We start from the raw sequence: 23,188 nt of genomic DNA, 5'->3' as shown, positions 1-23,188 counted from the left end.
GTTTCTTCTTCTCTCCCCTTCATATAAAACCTCCCCTTCACATAAAACCTCCGCTATCTTGGCCTGGTATTTAGAGCTTTACACAGATATTAAAGTCAGGAGAGCTGTTTGTTAAGTTTACAACTGTGGTAACTTACGATTTAAACTGTAAAGTGTCCCTTTACAGTAAGAATCTGCTTTACATTTACATTTGGTATTGTAATCTTAAGTGAGTTCTATTGTAATTCACGTTTGCGTAGATTTTGGTAATAAAGATACTTGGTACAAAGCATTCTGAGTTTTCTGTGTATAGAAGTATCTTTGCAGCTAGATAACACGTGTACTTTCACACAGATAACACATCAATTTTTTTTATTTTACAGATTTATACATTCTTCTACGTTTTTTACGGAAGCTTCCATGCATTCTTCACAGTCTTTTGCCAAGATAACTTCTAGCGAAGTTAAAGGCAAGAATCTCTGGATTGTTACTGTTAAAATAAAATTAGATTCCAAATTAAAAACTGCGGCTTGTACCATTACAACACAAAACAATGGTGCATTTGTCTACTACAAAACAATATGATATTTATCTACTTTGTACACGCTAAGTGGAAGGCAAATAATAAAATATTACCTACCATTTTGAATTGTGAGCATTCTTCTAAAGCAGTCCTCTGAAAAATATTTAAAGGACTAATAAATGAGGGCCCCTCTATGTAGTTCTCTTGACTACATGTGTTGCAATCTGATTACTTTTTTCATTTGGAGTTTTATTTCAGAACTTTTTTTTTTTTTTTAATGTTCACTGAGCCCTGTTTATTGCTAATTTACAATGCAGAAAATGCGTTGCAGAGAAAAACACAACAGGCATTTTATATCATCTGTATCATGACAGGTTTTCCTTTTAACAATAATTCCTTTGAGAATATCTTAGTTTGATATGCTTCCTTTCTTTCGCTATTCCCTGTATGTTGATCGTAATTTTGCCTGGTTTTGGATACATAACAAATTGAATCATTTATAAAGACAAAGATAGGAAAAAATCTACAAAAAGGTTACTAAACACCAGTTAAAACTAGAGTATGGGAGCAAAAATGGCAGCTTGTGATTTTATTTAAGCTTTAAGAAAGCTTTATGAAGTTGCAGGAAAGAGACTGAAGCCTTAGTTCTTTCACAGTAATTTATAAACATGTTCATCTTTATTTGCCTGAGATAGTGGAACTCTGTGAGTGCAAAAGAAGTTTCTGGGGCTAAAGTATTTAAGATAAGCTCTGTGTAACAGATTTCCGCGTTTATCATTAAAACCAGAGGAAATTTGTAAGAAATATATCGTTTTTGCTATTTTTTTTTATTTGCTCGTTTTTTGTTTGTTTATTTTTAATGTTCCGCGTATAATTAACCCATTTTGCCCTTGACTACATTCTTTATTTCTTCGTAGAATCATAGAATCGGTGGGGTTGGAAGGGACCTTAATGACTACTATGTTAAATCTCGCTATCAGATTTTGGACAAGCAACACCAGGGTGCAGCCCCTGGTATTTTTCCTGGGGTTCCCTCTCTCTCCCTCAGAGAGAAGCACCTCTCCAGAGCCCCCTTTGCAGCAAAGGCTGCAGCAAGCCTGCTCTGGTGAGGTTGCATCTTGAGTACTGTGTTCAGTTTTGGGCCTGTCACTACAGGAAGGACATCGAGGTGCTCAAGGGTGTCCAGAGAAGGGCTATGAAGCTGGTGAAGGGCCTGGAACACAAGTCCTGTGAGGAGCGGCTGAGGGCACTGGGGTTGTTTGGTCTTGGAGAAGAGGAGGCTCAGGGGAGACCTTATTGCTCTCAACAGCTACCTGAAAGGAAGGGGTGGGGAGCTGGGGGTCGGCCTCTTCTCACAGGTAACTAGTGATAGGACTAGAGGGAATAGCCTCAAGTTGCATCAGGTGAGGTTCAGGTTGGAAATAAGGAGACATTTCTGCTCAGAAAGTGTGGTCAGGCATTAGAACAGGTTGCCAAGGAGGTGGTGGAGTCACCGTCCCCGGGGGTGTTCAAGGAAAGGTTGGACGCGGCGCTTAGGGACATGGTTTAGTGGGTGACATTGGTGGTAGGGGGATGGTTGGACCATGTGAACGTGGAGGTCTTTTCCAACCCTAACGATTCTGTGAAAGAGCTGAACTCCGCCCGCTCCGCGGAGCCGCAGGGCTCCAGCGGTTTGGGCTCCACCAGCCACCGTCGTCGCTCGGGTGCTGGGCGGGGCGCGGGCGAACATGGCCGCCGCCGCCGCTGCCGGCGGAGAAGGGGCGCGGAGGGCGGCGGGGATGGCGGCCGGCAGCGGGGCGGAGGAGGGCGGCGGGGAGGAGGAGAACGTGCTGTACGACCTGCTGCTCAACGCCGAGTGGCCTCCCGAAACGGAGGTGCAGGTGAGGTGGCCGCCGTGCGGCTCGGGGAGAGAAACCGGCCACGTCAGCGGGTGTGAGGAGGAGGAGAAGGAGGAGGAAGGCGAGCGGGCGCAGTAACGGGGCGAGCCCCCAGCTCCTGCCCCGTGCCCTCGTCGCGCTGCCCTGCCCGGCTTTCCGTGGTGCTTCGTTCCTGCCCTCCTCTTGTCATCCCCAGAAGGAGCTGTGCTGACAGCTGTGGAAGCAGTGCGGGTGGAAGTGGGACCGTTGCTAAGGTCGCCTGGCACGAGGCAAATCGGTTCCTGTCCGGATTTGCAGGACCGAAGGGTTACGTCTGGGTTTTCAGTGATAAGTGAAGAGGAAGGTTTGCATCACTTTGTGTCTGCAAGGCACGCAAATAAACGTCAAAGATTGAAAAATGGAAAACCATTACTTTATAAGTTTTAGTGGTTTGTTTCTTATTTTTCCTCCATGGATCAGCGGAAAAGCTGAGATGTCCATTCATTTTCGCTGTTCAACTGCTCCTTCTCCTCTGCAAGACATGGAGGAGACACTCCAATGTCAAATTAATAAGTTGACATAGGGGCAGGGATCTCTCTGACTAGTTGTCTCAGTGGGCAAAACAGACTTGCCTTGGGTAAAACTAGATTAATTCATTCACAGTTGATAACGGAGTAGGATGGAGAGAACTAAAAGCATTGTACTTCCACCCTCCTTCTCCCCAGGGTGAGCTTCAGTCTTAGCTCTTCTCGTTCTTTCCTCTGTCCCATGCAGGGCAGGGGAATGGGGCCTGCAGTCAGTTTGTAATGCTTTGTCTGCAGCTCTGCTGCTCCTTGCTTCTCACACCCTTCCCCAGTGCAATGTGGCATTCATCCCATGGGATGCAGTCCTTCATGAACTGCTCCAGCATGCCTCCTTTCCATAGGGTGCAGTCCTTCAGGATCAAACTGTTCTGGTGTGGCTCCTTTCCACAGGCAGCAGTTCCTGCCAGGAGCCTGCGTGGGCTCTCCATGGGCCACAGCCTCCTCCAGGCCACATCTACCCACTCCACCGGGGGCTCTCCATGGGCTGCAGCATGGAGATCTGCTCCATGTGGGACCCATGGGCTGCAGGGGCACAGCCTGCTCCACCAGGGGCCTCTCCACAGGCCACAGTGGAGCTGCTGCTGTGTGCCTGGAGCACCTCTTGCCCTCCTTCTGCACTGACCTTGGGGTTTGCAGGGCTGCTTCTCTCACTCTTTGTCATTTGTCATTCTCTCAGCTTCAGTTGCACAGCATTTTATTATTATTATTATTTATTTTTTTTTTCACCTTTCTTCAGTCTGCTTTCCGAGAGGCCCAACCAGCATTGCTCACTGGCTTGACTCTGGCCAACAGCAGGTTCCTTTTGTAGCTGGCTGCAGCTGGCTCTGATCTGACGTGGGGCAGCTGCTGGGCTTTGCTCACTGAGGTCACCCCTGCAGCCTCCGCCATCACCAAAACCTTGCCATGTAAATCCAATATAAACTTGCTGAGCTAGATTGTATCTAACTCAACTGTTGTCTGATTTGGACATAGAAGTTGCAAGCAATGTGTTTTTTCATTTTCTTGTATTAGACTTTCAAGTCCAGTGCAGATGTTAATGCATTTACCACAAAAAATATATTATCAAAGTATTTTAACAAGGTCTTATGTTTAATGGGAACCTCTGAACAGAGGAGATATAAAAACATTGCAGGTATTGACTGTATTTGTTCATAGCAAGTTACAATCTTCCACATACATACTTATATGAGGGAACAAACGTTTTTTTGTGATGTTATGGTCTTATGGAGTAACACGTCATTTTTTAGGTGCTTGTGACTTGTACTTCATAACATTTGTTTCTTTAATCATGGTTTATTCATGTCGCTCAAAAAAAAGTCACAAAAGGATCTCTGCTGTATTTCTTGTAAACTGGTTAGGAATGAGTGAAGGAAAGTAGAAAGGGAAAGGAAGTTGAAAGCTGCATTGGGAAATCAAATTAGATTTATTTCTACGCAGTCATCTGGGATCCAAAGCAAGGCCTTAAACCAAACTTTTCTCTATTGATTTTGCTTTATTTTTCTGTTACCTCCTTTGGGGTAATTCATTTTTGATTGCGGAAATTCTGAGCTCTTCTAACTGTAATTACACCCACTGGAAGATTGATCCTGTGATGAAAGTGTAAAGTTCTGTTCAATACAGCAATAGATCTTGCATGGATTTTTTTTTTTTTGTAAGTTGGAACCCCAAATTAGTTTTAATTTTAGTTCTTGTTGGTATTCTCATTTATCTGCATTGCATTTCCTGATAAGTTTTCTGGGGGAAATTAACAGACATTTGTAAAGAATGAGTGCAAGAAACTGACAATGCCCACAAAGAGACTGATATGGAAATTGAGCAACCTGTAATCAGTGCGATGATATGATTGTGTATAACTTGTTTCCTGGGAATCCAGCAATACCTAACAAGAATGAAAGGAATTATTGAGTAATTCATCACTGAAAACTGAATGAGACAGTGGTTCTGTGGGGGAGTTTGCAGCAGAGGACTCAAAGAATCATTTGAACCATAGAAGTACAGGTAGATGACTTTTTTACAGTAAACATGTTCTGTCTGTCTTCTTGGCTATATCACTTGATTTGGTGTTTTGGTGACAATGAGGGAAAAAAAAATGTTTTGGCATTCTTTAAAATTCTTAATTTTTTTTCCTTAAACTCAGCATGCTTACAACAAAATCTGAACCGAAGTAGATACCTTGTCCATAAGGAAGCTACTTGGATTTTATTTCGGAATTCTCTAGGAAAGGCAAACTTGTTCTTCCAGGCAGGAATTAATTAAAAAATAAATACATTTGACAGGGGAATACATTTACAGATCTGGTAGCCGTTATTGTATCTGGGGTGATAGGACTTACTGCAAAATGTAAAATTCCAGTCTTCAGAGTGTAAGAGCAAATCAGCTTTGTGAAGGGTTAAGGTGTGTGGAGTAATAATGCAGTTTAGTCTCAGGAGTGAGCACTAAGAATACTCAGGAGGAAAAAAATCTGGAGAGTATAGTAATATACATGTGTATATATAGCAATATCACAGCATCACAGAATTTCTACGTTGGAAGAGACCTCAAGATCGAGTCCAACCTCTGACCTAACACTAACAAGTCCTCCACTAAACCATATCCCTAAGCTCTACGTCTAAACCTCTAGGAATGGTGACACCACCACTTCCCTGGGCAGCCCGTTCCAATGTCTAGCAACCCTTTCGGTAAAGAAGTTCTTCCTAACATCCAACCTAAAACTCCCTTGGCGCAACTTAAGCCCATTCCCCCTCGTCCTGTCACCAGGCACATGGGAGAACAGGCCAACCCCCACCTCACTACAGCCTCCTTTGAGGTATCTGTAGAGAGCAATAAGGTCGCCCCTGAGCCTCCTCTTCTCCAGGCTGAACAAACCCAGCTCCCTCAGCCGATCCTCGTAGGACTTGTTCTCCAGAACCCTCACCAGCTTCGTCGCCCTTCTCTGGACTTGCTCGAGCACCTCGATGTCCTTGTTGTAGCGAGGGGCCCAAAACTGAACACAGTACTCGAGGTGCGGCCTCACCAGAGCCGAGTACAGGGGGACGATCACCTCCCTAGCCCTGCTGGTCATAGTGTTTCTGATACAAGCCAGGATGCCGTTGGCCTTCTTGGCCACCTGAGCACACTGCTGGCTCATATTCAGCCGACTATCAACCAATACTCCCAGGTCCTTCTCTGCCTGGCAGCTCTCCAACCACTCATCTCCCAGCCTGTAGCTCTGCTTGGGGTTGTTGCGTCCCAGGTGCAGGACCCGGCACTTGGCCTTGTTGAACTTCGTACAGTTAATTATACAATATGTATAAGCAATATTTGGAAATGTTTTTCAAAAAAGCTTAATCAAAAAACCTTATCAGGCCCTGTTTTTTAAATTCCTTAGGAACAATTGCAATACCCCAAGGTACTATGATAGCTGTGACAAATAATTTGTAGTTTCACTTCTTTTACTTTAATGTATTGTTATTTACTGTTTGATCAACCTGAATTTTGGACAGTATCTATTAGTACATGTGTGTTGACTTCTCATATGCTGTGAGAAAGTGGCCTGATTATTTCAAACACTGTTTCTGGATTGCAAACTTTGCATAGAAAACTGCTAATATTTACTTCAGTATTTTAAATTCTGAAGCCCAAATATATTTTTATAATTATAAATTTATTTTTATATTTTTAAACATGCAAACACTGCTGAATTTTCATGTTAGTATGTCCTTCAGTGCTTGCTGCCCTATAACTTGGAATAAGAGGTCTGAGTATCTTAGCTAATGATATGCTCTATGCATTATATATTGAAGGGAAGAGGTAATTCATTCATTATCTACTTTAGTGCTCAGTTTGTGATGCTCTAATATTTTGAGTAGGAAAGTTTATTTTGTGCGTGATGTCTTCCTTATTTATTATCTTCTTTGTGTAATCTATTTCCCTAGCTTCTTGCTGGCTTCTAAAAACTTTGCCTGTTTTATAGCTAGGAATATACATACTATGTTTTGTGTTTAATTTTTCTGTGTTTGAAGAGAGCTTTTATTTATGCAGTAGTTTGGTCCTCCCACATATGAAAGTAGAGCAAGAGTGCTGGAAAGGCGGTACAAGGCTGTAGAGTAGATGCAGTGAATTGGATGGCTGTGGTAACCAGTACAAATTGGCATAAGTTTTACTTCAGTGGTCTCTTTTTTTAAAAAATATGTTTTTCTGGAACTTTCATAAGCAGTCTTTATGTAGCTTAGCAGTTATATATTGGGATAGTATGTTGAACACCAATTGCTTTGACCTTTTTCTGGGGATTACAGTTCAATCTGGCATTTATTTGGCATAGAAAGAATGATTTGTAATACCTTACAGGAGGCAATGTCTTCTCTCTTTTTTTTTTTTTTTTTTTTTTTTTTACTACCCGTAGACGAAAGCAAAGTTGAATCGATAGATAATTTGTAGTAAATTTTGTTTATTACAGGTCGGCACTTGCTGAATTTACTTGGTTCTATAGCCTGCTTTAGCTTATGTGGCTAAATAACTCAATAAAGTAGCGAGTAATTGAAAATATGTAAGGAACTTCTGGCTAGCAAGCAGCTTACATTCAGTCAGTGAACGCTGATTGGATACAGTATGGATGCTATACTTAAGCTAAAATGTGTATCATAGTGTTTGACCGTTATTGTTGTAATTGCAGCCAAGAGGCAACAGAAAACATGGTGCATCGTTTATCATCACTAGAGCAATTACAGGTAAGTATGACTTGTTTTTATGCTCAGGACTCATAAGAATCATGTGTAGATTGTTTGTAAAATTTACAGTTTCTGCTCTTTAGGGTGGCTAGTGTAATGGAAATAGAGCAGAAGATGTGTTTTTTGGAAAGAAGCTTTCTGATTATCCCTATTACTGTGTTATTTGTATTTCATTTTTGTGGGCTCTCTTGCCTCTTTTAGGTTATTGGGACAAAATAATAAAACATCTAAAAAGTTTGGAAGTCCTGTTGTATTTTGAAAAATATGTTTTTCTGTGTATCAGTTCTTACAATTGGGCTATTTGCTATTTCGACAATTCTCTGAGGAAGCTTTATGATATTATGATCGTTGCCAATTCAGCTCTTGGTTTATGCATTAACTGAGTTGTGCTTTCCTTAGGCATTTCTCTTAGAAAAAATCAATACTCATCTCTGTTTTTTTTTTTTTAGATTTGACATTTGCATTTACTTTAATATAAGGATTCATTGACCAAGTGTAGAGGCTTTTTCCTTGTGCAACATTTTGTTTCGTGAGAACTTCTAAAATTCTATGTAAAGCTGAATTCTATGTATAGCTGAAGAGTGTTTTAAAACAGCTAGAGATTTAATTTTTGCTTGCTTATTAATTTTTGTAGGTCCTGCATTGTTTCTGCTTCGATATATCTGGTACAGGTAGGTTTGAAAATAATGTTTAATCTTTTTATTTGGTAATATTTTGATACCTTTTTTGATATAAAGTTATTGTTAATGACAGTAAAACTGAACACTGCTTAGAACACTGTTTTTTCATCAACTGAGGCTGAAACTACTTGAGTTACAGCTGAAGCCTATCTAGAAAAAAGAAGTAGTGTATGCTAGTTTAACTTTTTGGTTTTATAAGAAGACTAAGTAAACTAGCAGTTGGAACATCCTATTTCTCAAAACATTTGTTTTTCCTCTCCACTCCCAGTTGAGATACTGCAAGTGAAGCTGTTTTCTTTTAAGCCTCAACGACAGGTATGATGGCATGGCAGGGTTTGCTTCTATTGAGGTTATAATTTGTACTATTATTATTTTTTTAACAATTCAAGCTGTTGTATAAAATGCTGTGTAAGTAATTGTGATTCAGAAAAATGATCCCTGAAACATACTGGATAAATACAGTGTTCCTGGAGAATTTCATCTCTATGATTATACCACTCTGTTGATGCCCTGTGCATGTTTGAAGATATCAGTTCTCCCTTTTTAGAGGTATTCTGTTATTTTTAGGGTATGAAAATGGACTATGGTGTTGCTCACTGTGAAACAGTACTCTAGTTTAGGCCAGCAGTCATTGCTGTTTTCCCTATTTTTGGTGTTCTACTTTATTTTGTGCCTCGTTTGTGTGTGTTTATGGGTTCCATGCCATCATACAAGCCTGGTTTTAAGGATTCAGTTGCAAACAGAATGAACTTACTTAATTTTCTATATACTGGTAGTCATACTGATGGTCTGTTTTCTAGCATTTAAAATTGATTCTAGCTGCCATTTTCATATATTTGTAAAATACGGTCAGGAAGAAAGGAGAAAAAAAACAAACACAGATGAATATCAAACTCAGACCAGGTTCCTTAGGGTCCAGCTAGGTATTAAAAATGTTTAAGGATGGAGATCCCAGAGCTTTTGGACAACTTCTTCCAGGGCACAACTGTATTTATGGTGAAGAATCCTTTTCCTTATGTCAGCTTGGAATCTCCTCTGTTTTAAACTCATCATCATTTCTTGTGCTCCTGCCATGCACCTCAGTGGCTCTCCATGGAACCTTGTAGGTTCCAGAGGGCTTTGGTTAGCTTTGTCTGAAGCCTTCATTTCTCCAGGCTACACTTCCCTCACCCTGTCCTTGTAGGGCGAGTGCTCCAGTCCCTGGACCGTCTTGGTAGCACACTGGTTTATTGGTGTCCTTGCGGTAGGGTACCCCAAACTGACTGCTGACCAGAATTTGAAGAATGATGAGTAAATAATCAGTTCCTTTAAAATGTGGCTATGATTCTGTTAATTCAAATGAAGATGTTTTTAACCTTTGCTATTAGCAGGGTGCGTTACTGATTCACATTTAGTTGCTAAAACTTCCCAGGTGATTGGCTGTCTTAAAGCTAAGTCACCTGGCGTGTATATCTCAGGTACTGCTAGGTGTATGTTCTGATTTGGGCTAATATATATATATTTTTTTTTCAGCCCTGCAAAGTTTTCTCTGCCAAATGGACTTGTTCGTCTAGTTAATAAGCAGATAAACTGGCAGCTAGTACTTGCAAGGTAACCAGCTTACGTATTTATATGCTTTCAGTATTTGGTAATAGCGAATGTATTAATACTCTCTGCCCTGCCCACACTGATAGCAATGTTGAATTAATAATGTGCTAAAGTAATGTTACTCTTCTTGGTCAAGAGAACTACAGGAGGCATTCAGAGGTAGCTTTGGGAAAGAAAGGTCAGTCTTCAGGTGCTACCACAGCATTTCCCTTTTAAGGCATCTTTCATGCATGTCTGTATGTACTTTTAGCATTTTAGCAAAAGTAACTTGCAGTGTAATCCTTCTGCTGGGATTGTATTCAGAACTTGAGTTTGATCAGCTAATGACCTGTAACTTACAGGATATGTAGTATAAATTGTTTATTTTAAAATCTGTGGAAAGTGACGTATACCCTCAAGCTGTCTGCTCTTGTTTCTTGAGGGAAGAAATGAGAATTCCAAGGCTAGAGACAGCTGTTCCAAAGTAATTTTAGCAGCATCATTGAAATCACTGGCCTTCAAAAGTAAGCATAAACATGTACAGAAACAATAAACTAAAATATTCCATACTACTTTCATATCACTAAATATGATCAGTGGCTTATCAAGAGTTCTGTAAAGAAAGAGATGGTGATTCTGTGAGGGAAGTGGTGATCCTTTTGATGTGTGACATGCCAGCTGCAATGTTGTATGTTAAGTACAAAGATGGGAGGCCTGCTGCTAAGGAGATGACCTGACTTACTGAAGTATGATGGCTGTGTATTCCAGATAAAGTGATACATAGTCTTGCTGTGGTATAAACCTATCCATAAACAACATCTGATTTTGACTTCCCCAGCAGTACGATTTTTAGACACTGCTTCTGTTTTCTTAGTGCTGCTGTTAAAGAATGTGACAGATATGTTTTGGTGACATGAGGGGACTTCTATTAAAACACTTTTTTTGTATAAAAATTGATATTTTATCTTTCATAACAAATTGGGACATTTATATTTAACCATGCAGAAAAGTGCATGGAGCTCTGATCCATATTCTGAAAGGACTGGATGAAGAACTGAATGCCTTTGTTTTCCTTTTTCAGCAATGGTAAACTGTTGGCAGTTGTGCAAGACCAATGTATAGAAATCAGGTAACTTATGATTATGTGTTGGTTCATAACCACAGTTGTAGAGTTATGAGAGAGTGTTTTTAGTGACTTGTTAACCATAGTTTTAAATGTTTTTTTATTTGAAAATGCTAGATATATTCTGAAATTAATCTATGGGATAATCTTAAAATGTGTTCACTTAGAAAGCAAAAACCTTCTATTTCTTCTTAGGTCTTTCCCACTCACCATTTTAAAAACAACTCATACCCAAACAACAATTATAAATGCTATGGATAAATGTATATAAATACTTAGCTATATTTCCCTCCATGTTGGATATGTTTATGCGTGTGTTTTTTTTCCATTTTTTTAAGATGTGAAAGAAAAGCAAGGTCGTTCAAACTACTAAACTCCAATTCATGGTCTTTCTAACCTTTGCCTTTCCATTCCCCCTTAAAGTGAGAAGAAGTGAGAGAAGGAGCTAGTATTACACTTCTCTGTAGAATAGCTGGCATGTATAGTACTTCACCTTATTTTACAAGTGATATGAATTGCCATAAAGACTTGCATTTTCCTTTTTCCTTTTGTTCTCTAACAACAAGCTTTCCTTTGCCAGTTCAAGAACACATTTAGCAGTAGAACAGATCTTGATTGAGTATGTTTACTTGCTTCACAAAAATCCATTTGCTAGAAGGTCAGACCTTCCATTTATATGTAAAAGAAGCAAGTGTATGAAAATTGTTCAATCACAAGTGATGCGAACACCATAAATGTCAGCTTATAAACTATAGAATAAATCTTGTGTTTCAACTGTATTAATGTAACTATATTCTTACATTGTTTCTAAATTGTAACTTAGAGAATACTGACTAGTTTAAGGAAAAAAAAAAACTTACACAGCATTTCAGAACTTCAGCATGAATTTTGAACAACATTACTGCTAAATAGGGAATATTATTTTTTATGGTTTATATGGAGGGTTTCTAAAATACTGTTGTTACCGAGACGAGCTGCCTAAGGGTGAAGGCTGATATCTGTCTTTTTGAACAAGTAGTCAAATACATTCAGGCTTTTGGATTGTGCGCTTAAAGTATTTTTATAGCTCTTAGTTTATTCTGGAAAATTGAATAAGTGAATGTGTGTCTGTAGTCTAAATCCATGTATCTTACTCTGCAGGTCTGCAAAAGATGACTTTGGATCCATAGTTGGAAAATGCCAAGGTAATGTGGCAACCTTTATACAGTTTATGCAGTTGATGTGGTTGTTGTTATTTATTCATGTGTTGCTAAGTGCTGGTACTGGTTTATTAACTTCTTAAAAGTATTGTGAGTAGTCTCTTAATATTTTTGCTATGTGATTAGCTCCATTTTTCCCCCCACTGATTCTTTTCACATTGATTAACATACGGAACCTGAAATGAAGTGATAGTGAAATGAATGGATTTTGAAGGCATAGTGGATGTTGGAGTCTTTTTTTTTCATGTTCATTTTTGTTTTCTTTTTAGAAGGTAATTTTATAACGATGACAGGAATTATGCAATTGTTGATGCAGATGTCTTTTTTATAATTTTGTTTAAGGGATTATAGTTCTCTTTTTCTCCTTATCTCTACCTCTTGACGTGGCAAATACTATTTTCAAAAGTAAGTAGATGAATGATAGTCTGTTGGGCAGTGACCATCTGTAGAAGTAGAGGTTCCAAACCATGAAAGTTACTCTGTACAAATCAGTTTAAAGCTCACTTAAATTCTTATGTGCTGTTTTTTAAACACTGTATGAGTTAGAGGTCATCAGATGGTCCAACATTTGTTGTGACTCAGACTGTGGCCACTGACGGGTGAAAGACACTTTTTTTCTAAAGAATGTTTTCCTTTTCTGTAGTGCCAAAAGATTTTAACCCGCAGTGGAGACGAGTGGCGTGGAGCCATGACTGTACGTTACTTGCTTATGCTGAGAGCACTGGAACTGTGAGAGTTTTTGACCTAATGGGTAGTGAGCTTTTGGTCATTTCACCGGTAAGTGCTGTCTTCGATTCAATTTGTACAAATATTCTTTTTTTGTAAGGATAAAGGGTAATTACGTATTTTTTTTTAATCATGGCAAACTTTGGTATTAAGGCTTACAATATGAATACCATGCATGGATATGCTATCAAGGGTTTATCATACGATGGTTATATTAAAGTTAACTAAGTTCAAGTCATTTGTACCATATGCAAGCATATCCTTTGTGCTGTTATATTTAGTCAGTGTCTTCATCTTGTCTTGGTCAGAATTGTGGTAGATGAGCAGGTACATCAGAATGTCGAAGTATAGAATCTTCTACTTGGTATGTGTGCAAATGGTTATTGTTTGTAGTAGTAGATTAAAAATCTGCAGTTCATGGGCAGATTTTGTTATAAATCAAGGAAATACTGCTAACTGAGCAATATGAGATTTTTTTCATTGGTAGGTATGAGAACATGCTGTGCCAGGCAAACTGCAATTGCATGTTCTGTTTTCTGTATACAAAGGTTGTATTAAGCTAATTTGTGAGGGGTTTCAAGTCTATTTCCTTAGCATATTGTCTTTGTGGACTTTTAATAGGTTTTCTTTAAGATCAAGATCAAAGGAGTATATTTTGTTACTATTATAAACTATGAAACTTCAGTTTTTAAAAACATTTTCATAAAAATAATAAATGGAATTTCTTAAAAGAAATCAAGGTATTCTTTTTTTTTCTTTTCTTTTTTTCCCTGCCTTTCTCTCTCAATGTCTGCATTCTTGAGTAAAGACAGCAAGTTTCCCGGGAGATCTGAGTTATGCTGTTGCTGGATTAATCTTTCTAGAATACAAAGCAAGTGCCCAGTGGTCAGCTGAATTACTTGTTGTTAATTATCGTGGAGAGCTGAGAAGTTATCTTGTAAGGTAAGCACAAGTTTTTGTCTTACTTTGAGAAACTAACATGAACTTTAAAGGAAATCTTTTCCACTCTTTAAAGAAAATAAATCTAATTTATTTATTTTTTTATACCCATACTTAGTGTTGGAACAAATCAAAGCTTCCAAGAAAGTCACAGTTTCAGCTTTAGTAGCCATTATGCACATGGAATAACTACTGTCATTTACCATCCTGGTCACAGGTGAGTGTTTTGTTTACTACCTGCCAATAATATTGAAATGATGAACAGAAGTGGTAAAATAAACCATAAAGTGTGTTGAATATGTTTAAAAAGGAGGGGAGGATGTACTTATTTTAATCTTGGTATTTAATAAATTAGCAAAAACAAGTCACATGTGGCTATATCTGTGAAAGAAGGCCTAGTTGGTGGTGTCGCTTTACTAATAATGAGTAAAGATACTGAGGGAAATTCAGCTTCTTGAATGAGACAATTGGTACACTCAAACACTAGAACAAATAACAGCTAGCACACTTGTGAACTCCAGAAGAGTTCCTTATGGACATGTATATCCTGTGAATAGGGTATCATGTCTTTAGTATTAAAAAGTCTTCACTAGGATTAAGGTCTAAGTAGATTTTATTGCCTCTAGAAATGAAATTAAAAGAAAGCTTTTCTTTTTGCATAACTTATTAGAGTTGCTGTTTTTCTTAAGTTGGATTATTATTATTTTTTTTTGCCTCAAGCTATGGTACTTGTTGGCTATTTGACTAATTTTTCTTTAAGAGTTCTTTAAGTTTCTTTAAGTTCTTTAAGAGAAGTGTTTTTATTTTTCTTGTACTATCAAGTGCATTAACTTGAGATGACTAACTTTCCTTTGTAACAAACACAGGACTTGATCTTAATTTATTTGAAATAAACATTTATTTTCTGTTTATATGCAGTTAATACTGATACAGATGAGAGGGAGATGTGATGGTCACGGGCATTTAGTCATGTGGTATACCTTAATTTCAGTAAAAATTTTTTTTTTTTTGGAAGGTATATTCTTAGCAAGTGTGCTGGAGAGTACCTTAAGCAGTCTTTCAGAAAGGCTTGTTCTGTGCTTCTTCAGTGAAACTGTAGGTATAGAGAAAACAAATGGGAACACGTCAGAGGTATTTGTCTTGGCAGCCTGGGTCAGTTTATCTGTATATTTTTGATTCTTCAATAACACGTGATTTTTATTTTTCAAATGCAACTCTTACCTTTAAGTGCTGTATTTGATAAATACAGAAAATTGTTTGCTTGTTGCATCATTTACTGTCTGAGTATGTTGCATTAGCAGCTTTTTTAGAATGTCAGAAATAGCTTCAAAAGACGTTTCTGAATTTTATGTGTTTAAGGGCTGATTGTAGTTTGCTGCTTTTTTTCTTCTCTCTGGATTTGATTTGTGGACTTGTCTGGTTCACTTTTCCCTACTGTTCTGACTGGAACTGCCAGGGTTTCGTATTTGGAGTTGTCTTGTGTTGCTTTTTCCTTAAGTAGTAACATGTTGGGCACAGATACCAGATTTGAAAGGTGGACTGATTGGCTACATGGTCTTGCAGCAGATGTGGTTGGAATAGGTCCCGGTTAGCCAATTCCTTCTGTTGAAAATGTATCTGCCATTTTTGTATCTACTGATTATATGGCAAGATAAACTTGGCAACTTACTCTTTGATTTCTTTTAAATTGTGAGAACTCCCTTTCTAGATATAGCTACTAGGATTAAATTTGTCAGCACACTTCACTACATTGATTTAAACTAAAATTCAGTTTGGATCTAGAATACTAGAAGAAACTCTCTGTTAGAAACTTGTTCTCATCCTTCAATATTAAGTGAGATAGCTATCTTAAGGAAAAACTGGTTGTTGATGAGAACTAATGTTCTCCTAACTTATACTGAAAATTAAACTCTCAAAGTAATGGTTTCCTCTTTCTAACTGCTTAATATTTAATTAGTATTCCCCTATTACTATTACAATTAGTAATTTAGTAACTCAGTATACTAAATCTACAGTTTTGAAATAGGAAGTCTGGATGACAGAGCTTTGATAACACTCTGACCAGGCAGCAGAAACAATTAATTCTTTCCTTTGATCACACCAGGGTTCTTGAAACTTGCTTCCAAATCTGTCTTTTCTGTTCCTAGTATTAGGAAGGAAGTAGATTGATTCTAACAGTGCAGTTGCAAAGAATAGTTGTTAATATTCAAACTAGGGTCAAATAATTATTCTGATTGTTTTTGTATGTGGATGTGCTTGCATTTGATTTTGTGTGTGTCTGGGCAAATGATATTAGAACAGTTAAACTGTTAAAATAGATGAACCCATCAACAAGTAAATAGCTGAAATAGAAAATCAGCTGAGGTAGTCTGGACGTTGCTTTGTGTGTGCTAATGACAACTTCTTGCCAGAAAAGTACGTGTATATAGTAGGGAGGAAAAAAAAGACTTGAAGTTTTGTGTTAGTTCTTTCATTTCCCCTCCAACTAATACTTTTTGTTTTCCCACTATTCCTTTATGATTGCAGGTTTACATTTTAAAATCTTATTAGTATGAAGTAAGAGCATCATTGTCTCCTGTTCTTTTGTGCTTGTAACAGTTTATTCGGAATATTAGTAATTAAAATTAATTTATGGAAGCTTATGGTCAACGTATTCTTTTGCCAATATTCTAAATTTTCTATCATGGGAAATGCCCCTTCCTGATGTGAAAATATGTGGTCATATCTGCTGCTAAAGCAATAAGTTTCTGTAATGTATGTGTACTGCACACTCAGCAATTACTTGTTTTTAGCAGGAAATACTATGACCCATAAAAATAAAAATCACATAGAGTCCTCTGTGATTGTATTATCTCCCGGTAGGTGTAATTAGTTGACTTGCTTAATAAAGTTGAAAATTGATACTTTAAAGAACTGACATTAGAAACCTGTACATTCATGAGCAGAATCACTTGTTGAAATTAAGCTGTTGTTTTGTCTGAAAAACAGGAGTTGGAGGGAGGCAGTTGTCTTAAATTGTGTGTTGAAGAAAATTTTAGATACATATGAATCCTTCGACGTTTCCATTTTCAGTAGCGTGAACTTGATTATTTAAGTTCAAATGTGGCTTTTTTTTTTGCATTTCATTTAGTTTCAGATCTGTAAAACTGCACTATATAGCTTGTAGGCCTTGACTTACCACTCTATTGCTATGTATTTGCCAGTTACCTACTAAACCGCAATAAAATAGCAATCAAGAACTTAATGTATCTAACTTGTTTTAAAAAAAAGATGTAAGCATATGATAATTGCAAAGAAAATCTTTCAGTAGGGAATGTATCTGAATCTGTAGGAAAACATGAAATGGTAGCTTTGGGGAAAAAGTATAATCTTGAGTTTTACTGCTGTTGGAAAAAAATCTTAATTTAGAAGCTCAAGTGCTTGTGTTTCCATGCATTCCAGCTTTCATCTGTGATGGAATTTATCAACTTCAGTTGATAAAACTTAAATGTTTGCTTCAGTGTGAGCTCTCTGTAGGCTCTAATGGAAGTTTCAACACCTCACTTATTTTGTGTACTTTAATCTGGAGCTGACTGCCTTATTTCAGGGTTATCTGCAGTTGCTTCAGAAGGAGTCTGATGTTAGAGCCTAAAATGTGTGATGGCTTTGGGAGATGAACGTTTTAGATTCACTTGAAATCTTGCTTGTTATCGTACCAGAATTGATGTGTGAAAAATTGTGTAGAAGTCTCAAGGTTTATTTTTGGATACCTTAATTGAGCTTGCTGTCCTTGAGACCAGTAGTATACTAATTATCTTTAGCCCAACTTTATAGAACCCTTGAAAACAGAATATAATTGAGATACTGCAGGGGCAACCAGCTTTTTGAGACTGAAAGGAACCTCTAGAAATCATCTAGCCCATTGCCCTTCCAGCAGGGTCAACCAGAGCAGTTTGCTTGGAGCCATGCTTCCCACACTACTTCTCCTCAAGATATCTATACATATTCATAGGATCTACCCTCAGACCTCTCTTCATCAGGCTGAGCAGTCCTAGCTTTCTGTCTTTCCTAGTATGGCGGTGCTCCAAGACCTTCATCTTCATGGCCCTTTGCTGGATTTGCTCCACCATTATGTTTCAGTCTCCTATACAGGAGGGCCCAGAGCTGGATGCAGCAATCCAGATGATTCACCTGTGCTGAGAAGACTGTAAGGATGCCATCCAGTTCATACTGGTGTGTATGTGGTTATTACTTCCCTTCTGTGCTTTCCGTTGTTGAACTTTGTGAGGTTCCTACTGGTCCATCTCTCCAGCGTGTTGTGGTCCCTCTGAATGACAACACAATATTCCATTTCATCAATCCCTTACTCAGTTTTGTATCATCTGCAAACTTTGCCTCAAGGTTCATCTCATTAATGAAGCTGTTAAATGGTATTGGCCCCAGTATGAACCTCTGGGGTACACCAGTAGTGACTGGCCTCCAGCTGGGCTTGGAGCTGTGAGGTACTCCCAGTCCCTCATCTGCTGCAAGGTTGCTGAACCTAATCTGCAGCTGCAGATCTACAGGTGAGGCAGGATCCTCTGTTGGTGCCAGAAGTTGCTAGCTTTCCAGCCTCTTCTGTTAGGGGAAGTCTCCGTTTCCCAGTCTGATAAACACAGGGTATGCCTCCCCCCACTTAAGTACGTCTGGGAGTTGGGGATACTCCTGTATCCTCAAAGCAGAGTCTCAGAGGATCCAGCCAGTCGTCTTTTCTGGTCATCTCTGATGCTGTAGCAGCCTGCTGCCTTCTTTCTGCAGCACCTTTTGCCTTCTGAGACAGACCATCACCAAGCACAGACCTTCTGAGGCAAGGATCACCTGCTGTCCATGCCCCAACCTCTGGAAGAGGCCTCTGTCTGAGACCTACAGGCCTGTCTGCATCGCCCTGAGGGAGCATGGTCTGAGGCAAGGTGGGTGCTGGGACTGTGCCCTGGGCTTCATCACCACAGTTGCTGAAAACATGTACAAGGAGTTTCTGGCCCCTCTTTTCCACAAACTGCTGCACAAGTCACTGCAGCATCTGTTGGCTGTTTGCTAGTTGTGGTGCATACACAGGCCTTTTTCTAGCACTTACTGAAAAGGTTCCTGACCCTCCCTAGTCAGGAGACAGCTGGAACAAAAGTTCAAAGCACTCTTTGATCAGGAGCAGATGTTAGAACTTGTTGAAAGCTGCTAGAGTTTGCTAAAAGTGAGGCCCCTTATGGTGCCTGACATCACTGGAAAGAGCCACTTATGAAGTTCTTTAAAGATTTCCCAGGAGTTGTCTGGTGATCCCATAAGTACGTAGAAGATTGGGGGGGGGTGTCTAGAAATGGAGCACAGAAACTGCTGCACGCTTGCTATGCTGTATGCAGAAAGCATCTGCAAGAATAAAAATTAACACAGATCTTACAGTATTAAGTACTAAAGGATTTTGCATTGATCCTTATGTCAATATCAGCATGGTAGATAAAACTTCCCCTTCCAGAGAGTTACTAGTAAGTGTCATTTATTAAATTAACATTACTTTGTGGCCCATATGGAGTCACATAAACCTACAGCTGGTATTGCGTGATTTAAGAACACAAATATTTGTCTAGGAAAAAATATCTTCTTATTTTGGGGAGGGTGGATGTTGGGGGAATTGTTGGCACAGTATTTTCTTCAGACTGAGACTAACTTTAAAAAACAAAACAAAACAAACAAAAAAATTCCTCTTGTTGCTATTCCCAGGCTACCTGTCAACTTGCGTTATTTTGGAGTCATCTCCTGTCTAGTGCTGAAAAAATAATTGGTAAACAAGGCTGGATCTTTGCTGAGGCTCTCAGGAGTACCTTTCATTTTCTTTTGATACCAGTTGTGTTATTCATCATAATAGTTTCTGCCCCCGCTGTTGCATTTTGCTCTCTGAAAAGCTTTTTAAAATTTTAAGTACGTGCTGCCATGATGAATTTCTCTGCAGTCCTGGGAGAAGGCTTTTTGTCTTGAGGCTTTGTGTTTTGTGTATGTCTAAACTGATATGACATCTTCATTCCAGCTGTCATTGAGTTTCATTTATCCTAAAAGATACTTCTGAATTATAAATATGTTGCACTGTATATGACAGTTTTTTCCAAAATTTCTTTGAAAAGATTTATCTTGATGGAGTTTTTGAGAGCTAGTTCAGGCAGTTTTGGCGTTACTGTTGTCACTGCTATTGACAACTCTTCTCTTGGTCTTTGTGCTACTGTTTGTCTCTGAGTCAACTCTAGCACAGTGCCGTCAATTGTAATTGAATTTTAGTCACTACTGCTGTTGAAATTTTTAACATGTTACAATGGAAGTTGGAACTTACAGAAGAATGTAAATGCCTATGGATGGACAAGACTACAGAAAAATTAATCTTCCAGAGGATTATGCCTGCTGTCTTTTGGTTATTAGGTGTTGACAACTGTGCTGTGGTGATCTCATGAAGTTTGTGTTTACTGATTGATTTTTTTTTTTATAAATTCATAATAGTCAAGTTGTGAAAGAGAGAGAGATGAAAATTGCTTGCAGTGATTTTTTTATCACTTCATGCATAATTATCTGTGTAACACTGATTTTTGCCAGTATCTTTCAGAGCTGTCAGATGTAATTTTGTGTTTACTGATGCTAGACTGTGTGCTCAGATGTGAATATCCAGATATGCTTATTCATGGTCATCTAGAATGGCCATGGCATCATGCACAATAGGGTAGATCGAGTCTCTCCTCCTAAAACTTAAAGCTGTTAGGAGGAGTTCGATGTGGTGTGCCATGTCTCAGCGTCTTAGTCAAAAGATTTATTTATTTATATAGATTTTGTATTTATGTGCTGTAAGGTATTTGGAAACTTCTTTCTTCCTTACTTTTTAACCGCTGTTCTTCAGAAGAACTACGTGACTAAAAGATGGCTTTTGTACAAGTTGGGGACAGTTCTTACATTCCTTGATCAGTGGCAGTGTGTCAAGCTTCAGTGATAAAGTGGTGGGAAGCATGGGAAAGTTACAGTAGGGAAACACAGGGGAGAAGGGAAACAAAATATGTGCAGAAGAAAAATGAATGGATTATTAAGTGTATGACATTTAATCTGTGATTTCTTTCTCTTTTCTAAGGTCACTTTTCCCCAGTAATCAGTTTTAGTCCACTAGAAATACTCAGCTCATATTGTATTAAATCAATACCCATTCTGAGGAGTGTGTTATGAAGAGATTTATTTAAATTTTGTGTCCAGTCATAAAGAGGGCTTCTTCACTTCTATTCTAGATATTACTCAGTTGTCTGGGTAGCTAAAACTTGTTAAGATGTTTTCATACAGTAATGTTAAATAAATTACTGTTAGTTATGTAGGTATAGCAGACGTTTTTGTTAGTGAGATACATCAATGAAAAATTGATGTATCTCACTAACAATTTTTTTTTTGAAATACAGTCAAATGGCAGATGACTGCTATATGAGCTTCCACCGCTAGGTGGTAGAATGTTTCAATATTAATACGAACTTTGAAGATAGATAAATGTTCTCTGGGTTCAACTTCAGACTTCGATCTATGCCTTTTTTTGCAGATATTTTACTTTTTGATGGGTTTTTCACTAAAATGGTGCTTCCAAACAAATGTAGACTTCCGTTCTCAGAGTTTTAATCAAAGTGATCATAAGTTAATGCTAAAACTGCCTGTTAATAAGGTCAAAGGGCTCCAAGGGAAAATGTTTTGATGCATTTTGGTGGTAATCAACAATAGTATTGAGTGTGCCTCTTTTTTTGGTAAATAGAATCTAGTGTGTGTAATGGAATTACTCTGTGCATATTATAACTGATAGTGTGGCTTTAGAAAACAAAATTGAAAAATCTGTTCCTGCTTTGATCTTCAGTTAAAGGAGAAATATCTTTTGTACCACTTATTAGGTTTCCATTTATTCATGCTTCAACAGAATGACCAGAACTGTTCATAAGCTTAAGTTGTAATTTTTATTGCTCTTTGAGAGTTGGGGAGAATCTCAGGTTTGTAGCCAGATACATTTTATTTAAAATGTTGGGAGTTGTGCCTTATTTGGAAAGCCAAAGATTATGGGGATAAATGCCACAAATAAGTGTTAATCAAAAAATATTTAAATCTTTTTGGCTGTGAATGAACAGCCTGATGTTTAAAGCTTACTGGCACTGTTAGTTGCTGTAATGTCCTGAAAGTTTTTTTCATTACTACAGGCAAACTGCGGTAGTTCTGACTTAAAATTAAAAAGCAACAACAACAACACATTTGTGTGTCAATATATGAAACCAATAATGTGCCTTTGTATATTTTATAGACTTTTGCTTGTAGGAGGCTGTGAAACAGATGAAGATGGAGTATCTAAAGCAACCGGTTGTGGGATATCTGCTTGGAGAGTTCTATCAGGATCTCCCCATTATAAACAAGTCACTAGTTACGAAGATGACATTAGAACAGTAAGTATATTTTCTCATTTTGTTGGATGATTATTAGCAGAATCATCTAATGAGAAGTTCTGTATGCATCTTCTTGAACTGTAAAAACTTAATGCAGTGTTCTGCTACTTTATAACTAAGTTATGGGGTGAATTTTTAAGTTTCTCTTCCCTTCAAGCATCTGTTTGCTTTTTTCTGTAGTATGATTTGAACTTCTAAGTTTTTAATTATGGCTTGTGGATTTATTTATTTATTTTTTAATGGTGAGGGTGGGACAAATAAACAAATAAGGAAAACCGCAAACCAAATGCTCCTCCTTCTCCCCAGTTTGTATAGTGTAAACATGTGAAATACATCTTGTACTGGGATTATGTCAACTTTTTTTACTGGAAAAATATTTTTGTCTGTTTTATGACTTAAAAAGCAGTAGAACTGTAATATTTCAGTTTTCTGACTTTTGACTTCATTAGTTTCTAGTAGAAATAAATGTTTGATTTGTTAACAGCTACCACATGGTAGTTTGTGAAGGAGTGGCAAGGAACTGCACCAGGGAAGGTTCAGACAGAACACGAGGAAAAATATATGCTCAAACAGGCTTCCTGGGGAGGTTGTTGATGCCCTGTGCCTGTCAATGTTCAAGCAGCATTTGAATAATGCCCTTAAGAATATGCTAACTTCTGGTTAGCCCTGGAAAAGTCAGACAGTTGGACTAGATGATCTTCTTATGTCCATTCCAACTGGACTATTGTATAAATAAATAAAAGGATACACTGAAATCAGCTTACAGTGTTAGGAAAAATTCCAGTATTTATTCTTACATAGTGATTACTTTATACAAAAGCAAGGTCTTCATGGTCTTCCATTTTACTGCAATGAGTAATGCTTTT

General features: G+C 38.2%; 1 protein-coding gene across 3 annotated transcripts in view; it reads left to right on the top strand.

Annotated features, from left to right (window-relative positions):
• Positions 1-2,192: 2,192 nt before the first annotated feature.
• The window catches only part of NBAS (NBAS subunit of NRZ tethering complex), a 177,912-nt gene continuing 156,916 nt past the window's right edge, over positions 2,193-23,188 (top strand). For 2 of the 3 annotated variants that reach the window (XM_027455253.3, XM_027455251.3), the window contains exons 1-10: positions 2,194-2,382; positions 7,594-7,648; positions 8,283-8,319; positions 9,841-9,918; positions 10,976-11,023; positions 12,158-12,201; positions 12,860-12,993; positions 13,751-13,884; positions 14,000-14,098; positions 22,184-22,322. In XM_027455253.3, the coding sequence (XP_027311054.1) occupies positions 2,230-2,382; positions 7,594-7,648; positions 8,283-8,319; positions 9,841-9,918; positions 10,976-11,023; positions 12,158-12,201; positions 12,860-12,993; positions 13,751-13,884; positions 14,000-14,098; positions 22,184-22,322 (921 nt within the window). In that variant the 5' untranslated portion in view covers positions 2,194-2,229. Of the gene's footprint in view, positions 2,383-7,593; positions 7,649-8,282; positions 8,320-9,840; positions 9,919-10,975; positions 11,024-12,157; positions 12,202-12,859; positions 12,994-13,750; positions 13,885-13,999; positions 14,099-22,183; positions 22,323-23,188 lie in introns of all 3 variants that reach the window. The other variant, XM_027455252.3, reaches the window with a different exon arrangement.

This window comes from Anas platyrhynchos, chromosome 3 (assembly GCF_047663525.1).
Source record: "Anas platyrhynchos isolate ZD024472 breed Pekin duck chromosome 3, IASCAAS_PekinDuck_T2T, whole genome shotgun sequence".
Classification (NCBI taxonomy): domain Eukaryota; kingdom Metazoa; phylum Chordata; class Aves; order Anseriformes; family Anatidae; genus Anas; species Anas platyrhynchos.
The sequence above is the reverse complement of the archived record's forward strand: the minus strand, read 5'-3'. Positions and strand labels throughout refer to the sequence as shown.